Source organism: Python bivittatus, unplaced genomic scaffold (genome assembly GCF_059951505.1).
Source record: "Python bivittatus isolate LINGU-HERP-01145 unplaced genomic scaffold, Pbiv_v1 ctg000670_np1212, whole genome shotgun sequence".
Lineage (NCBI taxonomy): Eukaryota > Metazoa > Chordata > Lepidosauria > Squamata > Pythonidae > Python > Python bivittatus.
Window position 1 is genome coordinate 2323958 of NW_028277094.1, and position 10260 is coordinate 2334217.

At 42.9% G+C, this 10260-nt stretch overlaps 1 protein-coding gene across 1 annotated transcript; it reads left to right on the forward strand.

Moving 5' to 3' along the window:
- Positions 1 to 939: 939 nt before the first annotated feature.
- Positions 940 to 8959, forward strand: LOC103059302 (interferon upsilon receptor 1-like). Its single transcript, XM_025162974.2, has 7 exons — positions 940 to 1928; positions 3622 to 3745; positions 4433 to 4617; positions 5638 to 5807; positions 6559 to 6733; positions 7251 to 7384; positions 8197 to 8959. The coding sequence occupies exons 1-7, from the start codon at positions 1871 to 1873 to the stop codon at positions 8920 to 8922; spliced, it is 1572 nt and encodes a 523-aa protein (XP_025018742.2). The 5' UTR covers positions 940 to 1870; the 3' UTR covers positions 8923 to 8959.
- Positions 8960 to 10260: the final 1301 nt, after the last annotated feature.

Genomic DNA, 10260 nt, shown 5'->3' on the forward strand with positions numbered 1-10260 from the left:
ACAGGCCAAAGGTGTGTTGGAATACTACTGACTTCACCTGCTTGCAAAGTGCAAGAAGGCTGGGGCCAAACACACCTCCAGAGGGTCCACGTTGGTAGGAATGATGAGAGGGTCAGTCCATTATCCTCTCCCAATACTGCAAAGCCAGACACAGCATCCTGCCATCTTTAAGCTCATTCCCTGAACACCCTACACAGTCCAAAAAGTGACTTACAGATCAGCAGAAGACACTAGTCACGAGAAGTAAGTCAAGCACTAGAACAGCAATACCTCTGACCAAAAGAATGGGATGGGCTGATCTCAAGTTTAATGGATGCTCTTTCAGGAAGGGAAGGGCAGAGCACGTTCTGCAGCTGTGCTTCCTTGGCCCGTAGAGGAAACCAGTGGATTTCCTTGCTGTGACATTCTTCGTGTGATGCAGAACCCTCATGCCACGTTCTAGATGCTGGCAGAGAGTCTCCCTTCAACTCTCAAAGTTTCACAGTAACTCCAGTTGGAGCCAAGTGTTTTTTTTTCCCTAGTGGAATGTGTTTCTTGATGTATGTGTCATTCCCAGGGAGAACCAGGTCCTTTCTGACCTGTTGGACTCCAAGGGTTTTATCCCATGAATCTGCCTTCCCCAGTCAAGAAGCTTCCATTAGTGTGGGATCAAAATTCCCATAATTCCCCCTGATGGTCCTGCGACAATAAGGGTAGTAGTCCAATCCATCCAGAGTGTACGAGTACATTACCCAGGGTGGGCTTGTATAGTTCATGAGAAGGTGATGAGAAAGTGACTGAAACTTTTGAGTGCTGGAAACAGGCCAAGCCCCCCCCAAAAGATGAAAATAGTTTCACCGAAATGAAAGACACCCCCCCCCACAAAAAAAGGACACATAATTACATTTGCTTAAAATGAAATAGGTGAAGTCTTCTTTGGCTCCTGGTGACTTCATGAACGCATCCGTGCAGTTCCTATATGTATTTATATTACCAGTGTATCTAAACAGCTTACAACAGTAGGAGAGTAGAGTGCCATTGCCTCCTTCCAAAATGTTTTTGGACTCCCAGGTTAGCCAGTCACCTTGGGATTTCCTCTAGGTCTCTCATCCAAGACCTAAACAAGCTAATCATGCTGAGCTCCTGAGCCCAGACAAGTTCAACCAACTCCTGCCATCTGCTGAGACAACACGTATGCCTATAGGCACCAGTTCAGAACGCATGCAATAATCTAAAGAGAAACAGTACAATCTCACACAAAGAGACATGGGTATTTATTCAGCCTGTTAACCAGATGATTGGCAGCTTCAAAGGGCCTGCTCTCTTTTGAACTGGACTTCAACCAGACCGTCTTGAATCAGAAGAGCCTTTAAACGGGACAGTTGACTGTAAAGTAGGGTTCGTGGTCACTCTGTCAGGGCTTCTGAGGCTGGTGGGCATATTCAGAATCTTGCGAGCTTGAGAGACATTTCGTGCACTTGCATGGAACGGCTATTGTGGTGGAACATTGCTTAAGCATGACATATGCTCAGGAATGAAGCTGTGGCTTTGCTTGCAATATCTGGAGAAAACCTCTCTGTTCTAGAAGCTCAACACTCTAAGGCTTCCTTTGGACTTGGAACCAGCAGACTTATGGTGAAGTTTGGAGCGAGTTTTCTTAGATATTCCCCAGGAATTGGCTTTCCAACCCCAGCACTGGGCACACTCCCAAAAAACCCTGCCCTGTTGCATGTTGAGTCCTAAAGAGTTCAACTAGTATTTCACATAAATTACTGGCACGCAGAGTAACTCCTCTGGTGGAATTGATTGGTGCATTCTTGTGCCTTCATTTTTTTTCCTGCTGGTGACTTAGAAGTGATTCCCGGAAATAAATGAAAATAGAACCAAGACAATGGCTGTTGTGCTATGGACTGTATTTTTGCTTCTTCTGGATCACTCTTTCCAGGAAGGTAAGTCTGATTGCTTCATTCAGCCAGAAAACCTGGCCAGGTTGCTTGGAAAAGGACTCCATTCTGTCTTCATAGCACCTAATCCAAACTGGTGGTTTAGCTAGTTCCCCAATCTGCTGATTTCCAGGTGTTTTGGACTACACTTCCCACCAAGTTCAGCCAGCTTTTTCCCGAAACTTTTGTGAGTGGAGAAAGAGGATTTACTTCTATATCCAATGCATTCATTCCAGTTCCAGAAACAAGGAGAGGATAATATCCTGCAAAGCGGCGGGCAGTGCAGTGGGTGGAGTAGACGGAGTAAGGAGACCGTTTGCTCTAACGCAGTGTTTTTCAAACTTTAAGATGTGTGGACTTGGACTTGTTTTCTGGCTGAATGAACTTGGCAACTTTAAGATGTGTGGACTTCAACTCCCAGAATGCTGGCTGAGGAATTCTGGGAGTTCAAGTCCACACTTCTTAAAGTTGCCTAGTTTGAAAAACATTGTCCTAACATCTTTCAAGATTTGAAAGATCTACTTGATGACATTTAAGTATTTTATTTGTAAGGAAAAAGAGAGGAATAGCTTGTGCTTGTGAATAGAATGCTGAACAACTTCAGGTCTGAGATGTGCTTGTAACTCAGCATGGAAGGATTTGAAAACTCTAATTTCTCAGGAGGGTCTTTCTGAAATAACAAGGATTCAGCCTAAACTCTTCACCCTCCTCTACAATATGAAGGTGTTCTTGTTTTAGTGCTAAGTATCATGCGCCATTCAGAGGGATGGAACTGCTATTGCCTCAATTTTTCCTATTTAGAGAGGGGGTGGTTGGGGTAATGTTAAGCATTGTTTTTTTTAAAAAAAAAATCATACCACACACTTTCCTTGGTTGTTGAATTAGTCTGTTTTCTGGGGTTGTGTAACATGCTGAGTCATAAACTAATTGAAGCGATTGAGATTTCCCAGCACAGGAAGCTGAAAACAACTAATTAAAGTTAAAACTAAGCAAGGTTTGCACGTTCTATGAATGCAGATGCAAGATCTTTACCTGGCCTGGCTAAGTGTGTTGTGAAAACCTTAAAGAATGTTGGCAGTGTTGTTGAGAGGGGATTCCTAGGCAGGCTACCAAAAGAACCTCAGAACCATGTATGATCTCCAGATTGACGGTTACTCAGTGTTTCTACACTAACTTTCCTCAAATTAATGTTCTTCAGAAAGGTTGACTTACAGTTAGTGTCATTCCTAGCAATGTGACCAGAGGTTGTGCTTGGTAGGGTTGATGGAATTTGTAGTCCAACATTCTGGAGAGCACCAGGAGAGACTATTAATAGCATCTCTTCAAAGTTTCCAGCAGGATCTTCTTGCCCTAATCCTTCTTGTAGATGTCAAAGGTTGATCCCAGGATCTTCTGCATAGAAAGAGGGTGTTTTTTCTCTACCCTGAATGGACAAGTAATGAAAACTGGAAAAAATAATTCTGAAAGGATCATGCAGAGCCATTTTATTCTTTTTAAATAACACTTTTGTACTGAAGTCCCATCTTCCATTGGCATCATATTCACATGCAACAAATTCAGGACAGCAGAAGTTTAAAACGGTGAAGATTCCGCTCCAATCCTGTGACATGAATTCCTTGTGTTTTTGTACATGAAAACAGCAAATGGGCTGGGGATCCCTTCTTCTTCCAAAGTTCTTAATTATTTCTTTCATTCTAAGGGAATCTGCTTCTTCCACCATGGAATGTGATGCTAATTTCGGAGAATTTTTATCCCCGCCTAATATGGCAGCCAACCCCAAATATTACTGACAGTATTCGGTATGAAGTGGAGAGAAGTAACAGGTACAGAATTATCTCTCTTTTTTTTTCAGCCTTGGAGGACTGTGCCGGTCCAGATGTACTTGGTCTATCAACTCATCCTCCATGACTTTGTCTGTTGGCCATGCTGGATGGATTTGATAGGAGTTGAAGTCCAGCAATATCTCGTGGATAGCAGATTCTTCACTCCTACTTTATCTGAATACATAAAGCTTCCTTCTATAGACCAGTGATCCCATCAGCCCAATTTGGTCAACTGGGAAAGCTTAAAAATTGAATGAATGAAATTAGCATGTCTCTTTGTTATGTCAATAGCAGATGAATATAATCAAGATCCATCTTTTTTGTTCTCTGTACAGCAGATAAATGCTTGTGTTTTTGTTCAGCAGCTCTAGGCTGTATGTACATAATATTTAACCCTTTCTCTGCCTCCCCCCCCCCCAAAAAAAACAAAAAACATCTTCATGGAAGTTACTAAATTTCAGTGCCTGGTTTGATATGCTGCACTGAGATATAACCAATGACTTTCTCATTTGTTGCTGTCAAGATAAAATGAGGAGGCACCTTTGTATAGGTTGGGTTGAGTTCCCTGAGGAAAGTCAAGATATAAATATAGTATAATAAAAATAATGACTGAATCCTGACCTCCAGGCTTCTCTGGAGTGGAAAAAAAATGGTAATCCCATTGTACTTTATGTCTTCTGCTTCTAGTAACCGATCTTCTCCTATGTGGATCAAAGAGGTATCATGCAAAGGAAATAATCAGAAAGAGACTCAGAGTTGCCAGCTTCACCTGCCCCAGCTTTTCAGCACCTACCATGCCAGGGTGAGAGCCCGGGATGGATCCATACTTTCTGAATGGGCCAAGTCAAATGGGTTGCAACTCTACAAAGACAGTAAGAAACTGTTTTCATTGAGGATTCAAGCAAAGACATAGAGGGGGGAAGAGAATGTGTATGATGGTTCATGGGCCACATCCGTACAACATGCTTAACCTGGGTGTGGGAAGGCTGGAATAGGCAAGGAAAGAAGCAGGGGGCCTGGGACCAGACAGGTCCATTTCTATAAAAATACTCAGATGTCAATCATTCCTGACACAGAGTAATGAGTAGCATGCACAGGTAGCTGAAAGACATCAGAGCTGAACTTTGAGACCGCGATCTGCATGGGTTGGGTCTACAGCTTCTGGAATCTGTAATAAAACTAGCTGATCAAGAGCTTCGTCCTTGAATTTCTGCCTGCTAGTAATCTGGGTGAAGCCTGACGGATTACTTAGGTAACCAATTTCTGGGTTTGTGCTACACACCAAATCCTAAACTTATTGGATGGGCTGGGTTTGCACAACTTGCTAAGCCACAAAACCTTACCCCAAGTTAACACTAACCAAGTTTTGCGAGCATGTGGGTTCATCTGCCAGATCCGTCACTAACCTCATCAAGCCTGTTGTGGAAACAGAATGGGGAAAGTGGATTGGGAAACTTCTTTTAGCCTGTTCAACTCTTTCTCTTATAAAACTGTTTCTGTGAAGAGGAATGATAAAGGATTAAAGACAAAACAAAGGAAGCATTTATTCATTCTTTGTATAAATCACATGGTCTAAAGACCACCATTACCTCTGGCCTAAAGGGAGTTTCCATATTAGTTTGAGATGGACAGATGTGACTTCCATCACAAGTTAACAAGGGGGATCAGGAAGGCTTGGACTTCCTAACTACCCCTTGCAATCTCAGTCCTAATTGAGCCTCCCCTCCCACTCTGGGTTTAAAACAGACCCAGACACATTTAATGCAACTTGACTCCCCCAACCACATTGAACAGAGCAAGCAGCTTAGCATTGATGTTCAAAAGATGGATGGTGATGGATGAAGATAAATCCTGCTAACTGCATCTTTCTATATCTTCTTCCTGCTTCATAGCTATTATCGGTCCCCTCGTTCTTTCTCTGACTATCACAGAACATACTCTTAGTGTGTCGATTTCTTTGCCCCCGACTCCATTGAAGGAAAAGGACTCTTCTGTGATCTTGTCTCTTCTGAAAGTTCTGCTCACCCTCCAGGGAGAAGATGGAAGCACCCAAAAAGCAATGGTGTGTAAAGATACATTACATCAAATCAACCCACCTGGAGTTGTTGCTGGACATTGTTCCCATTGCCTTGAGTCAGCAGCTCTTCTGCTCCCAAGCAATGAAGATGCTGAGTTATTTCATTTATTTATTCCTTAGAGGTATATACTGCCTTTTGTCCAAGAGCCCAAGATGATGTACATAGGACTCCCTCCTCCAGTTTTTCCCTGGAGTGACAGCTCAGTAGCGTAGGTTGGGCCAAGAGATAGCAATTGGCCCAAAATCATCCTCTGAACTTTGTGGATCCAGGTGAAGTTGAACCTGGTTCTCTGCAGTCCTAGTCCAACACCTTAACCATCATCCTATTCTGGGTCTCCAGTCTTAGGGGCTTTTAGCTTTTGAAATCAGCACTCTGAGCCATCCTTCTTTAGTCTGGTGCCTTCTTGGTATGTTTTATTGCAAACTCCATCACCTTTTACCAGTATGATGGCTGAAGCCAATGGCAATTGCAGTTCAGCATATCTAAAGCACTCCTTAATGAAAATCTCATTTGCCCGAGAAGAGAAAAATCACTAATGCAGTACTTGCTGATAGTTAAACCGTGCATAAAACTGCATGTTTATGTCTTTCTAATGAAGCAGAAATATTTAATTGTGTACAGACCATCCTACCTCAGGATTTCTAGTAAGAAATTGAAACGAGAAGTAGTGCTGATCTCTTGTTGAGTGTTATTTCTAAATTTGGATGGCCATGTTGACATCTATTTCTCCCCAAGATGGCTAATGAACTTGGAAGAGACTTTTGGAATGCGAATTTGGAATACGCGATGAGTTTGGAGCACATCTTTCACAACATGAAGCCAAATACCAATTACTGTGTTGAAGCAGAAGTGATCAACCACCCAGCCAAGAAGGCTGTAGAATGTATGCTAATGCCAGGAAGCCCAACAAGTAAGAATGGTTGAGTCTCTCCTATTTGATGTCTTTTCCTGAATTCTCTTCCTGAAGTGTAAATCAGTTGGGTCAATAAATTATGGACTCTTGTTTGATGGAGAAAAGTGCAAGTCATGTTCTCCTGAGATAGATTCCCATAATGCAAATGCATCACATTATTCTAATAGGACAGGGCATTGTTTCTGAACTTGTTTGCAATATTTGAAATCAGTGGTTTGCCAGTTGCACCCCTGAAGTTTCTGCTATTTGAAAGATTGGGGCATGAGTTAGTAACAATAATAAAATCATACAAATGTAACTACCCCAAAAGTGTTCTCCAAATGAAGACTAGATGGTTCATGCTGAACTGAAATTCCCAGAATTATTGGTGCAAGGGCCAGATGTAGCTGGCCTACAGGTTTTTTGGGGGAAAAGTCTCTTGTCCTCAATTCTGGGATAAGATGCTACAGAAATATGTTTCTTCTTCTCAATGTTCTTCATCCCTTTATGCTCTTTTGTTTTCTCCATTTTTCAGGTAACTATTGGACAGTTTTTGTTATTAGCTTTGTTACTCTGTTTGGGGTCATCCTATTGTCTGTGGTTGGGAGAACCTTCCTTAAGCCCTACCTTCACCTAAGTTCTAAGGGAATGGACTTCCCCAAGTCACTGGTGAGTGAAGGGTGATTGTTTTGTTCAATCCAAGCATTAGCCGATGAGCACTGTATATGAAGTGCCTGTATGACAGTTCTTGTATTTAATACCTCAAGACAGGCCTTGGCATCTAAAGCTCTTTTGAAGACACTAGTGGCAAACAATGGTATTATAACAGGAGGACCTTGGGAAAGAAGTCCAGGGTTCCAATTTTCTCAGGAGAGAAAAACCTCTCCCATACCCATTCTCCATGGTGTACTGGTATGTGAGATGGGGTGAAGAGATGCTGCCTAGGGAACTGTCAGATAAGAAAGGGCTTAGCCCACAGCTGCATAATGGGAAGAGAAAGAGGCTCAGAAGGGACTCTTCCTAGCTTCTCAGGCTGTAAAAGAGATGGCAGGAGATTTGTATTTTCAGATTTGTAAGATTCTGTTAATGTAGCCTTACAATAAAGTAAAATTAGCTCAACTGGTTGTGTTTCCTGTCTAGTCTACCTGGGAAGGCTGACATCAATCTTGCAAGTCTGAAAGTACAAATCTGCCATCTCCTTTACAGCCTGAGAAGCTGGGGAGGCTCCCTTCTGAGCTTCTTTCTCCACCCATTATGCAGCTGTGGGCTATGTCCTCTCTTATCTGACCGTTCCCTTTGCAGCACCTTTTTGCTGTCTCTCAAGGTTTTTCTCACATACCATTACAACAGGCAGTACCTCGAAGAACAGTATACCTAAAGAAGGACTTTAGATGAAATAATTAATGTCCAGCCAGGTCTATTTGGTAGCAAGTTGCTTTGTATTCCCCCTAACTGATTGCTCATCTCTTTTTCTACCACAGATATTTCTACATGAGACTTGTGTTTCAAGATGTGTCTTTCATTTAGAAGCTGGTCCCAGCATTTCTCTGTTAGTGGTGGCATGGCCCAATAATCATAGCTTTCCAACAGAACAAGAAAAATGCCAGATAGAATTCATTCCAGGCGGTTCCTATGCCCAGAGTTTGAGTCCTTACTGCACCAATGGCTTTTTTCAAGGCAACCCAAGCAACAAGGATGCCTCCCTTTCATCACTCTCTCTTGTGGAGACCTCCTCAGTAATAGGGCTGGTGAAAGATAAAGACCCAACAGATAAGTGCTGCAGAATTGTTCCTCAGCACCTGGAATCTTCTCATCTCCCATCTCCTTTGTCAGCAAGATTTCATTTCCACAGTTTAGGAACAGGCCACTGGAAACTCAAATGCAAAGTTGACCTCAAAGATGGGCTGGCAGAATGGCCATCTGCATCAAGTTCTGACATTCTCCTCAGTTCTTTGATGTTGCAGTCTACTCCAGACATACAAAGCCTCCCATACAACCCAAAGGCTTGCGTCACAGTGGAAAATTACCACACCTATCTAGAAATTGCAACTGAAGATGACAAAAAGTTGTTTGTCTGTGAAGAACACAGTAGGTTCTCTAACATCAGGGAACATCCAACGGGCCCCAATCTGGAAGTGAAGAGATCAGAGATGATAACTTTCCCTGGTTATGACTTCCGCCCACCCATTCCTTCTTGTGATTTATAGTTCTAAGTTTTATTTAAATAAATATTTCAATGTTTTTATAAACTGCTTCTCTCAGCCAATGCCTTTGCATAATGGTGTATCTCAAAATATATAGTTGTTTATGGTGATACATGAAAAGGGCTCGAGAAATCTGCTATAGCTAAGTCATAGGCAGCCTTGGTTGAAAGGCAACAGTGAAGAAAGAAGGTGTCAAGACTCACTGAGATACCTGCTCTACAGCAGAAGGGAATACATCTACTGGAGCTTTGTAGCAATATGGCCACTACCAAGAAGGCTTGGTTTCCTCTGCTCATCAGACTGATGACCATGGGTACCAGATTGGGGAAGTCTGCTGAAGGCTCCTGTCTGAAGATGAGTGGGGTCAATGTTCAGGTGGTAGCATGGGGATTTTGCATACAGCTTGGCATGCAGAAAGATAATGTGTAATGTGTAATGATCTGTGGGAATGACCTTGGGAGATGGGAGGAAGAGCTGCAGCCTAGGCAACAGTCAGATGATGTGATGGACTGGAATGGAGGAAGGGGGGTGAAAACGGTGCTCTCATCTCCAGAGCAACGCTCTGGAGATAAGCAGAGAAAGCTGGCGCATCCCTAAACATTCCAGAAGATAGTAGAGAGTTGTGCCTGGGAACTACTGGTCAGTCTGAAAAGATTCTGTAAATAAGCGCTAGCTAATAAACCTTGCTGATTGAACCTACATGGACTCCAGGAGTTCCTTGGGCTAGGCCTGACAGATAAGAGGCAGCTTAGCCCGCAGAAGGAATAGGGGTGTGGCAAACATCTCAGAAGGGACCCTCCCTAGTTTCTTGGGCTGGAAAGGTGAAGGGGAAGAGATGTACTTTCAGACTTGCAAGATTCTGTTAATATAACCTTACAATCAAGTTTGAGGTAGTACTTCTGCGTGTTCTTGTTTGGACTACCTTGCAAGGCTTGCAAGTCTGAAAGTACATCTCTCCCCCCTCACCTTTACAGTCCAGTGAACTAGGAAGGGTCTTTTCTGAGATGTTTGCCACACCCCATTCCTTCTGTGGGCTCAGCTGACTCTTATCCAGTCATTGCCTAGTCTGCAGCTCTTCCCCCTGTCTCCCAATGTCATTCCCACAGACCATTACAAATGAAGCACTGATTTGTCCTTGCTGATAAACACACAACAACTATGGAATTATTCCCCTTGCAGAGTCAATCAAATCTACCTCTTCCTATTTTAGAGGAGACTGAAAAAGTATTATACATTCAGAAATCTTTGTGCAATAGAGCACTCTGTTGTTTTTTGTATAGACTCTGAGGTGTGGGTGCTTGGCTCCTCCCCCCCCCCCCGCCCCTTATAGATTCATTGTGC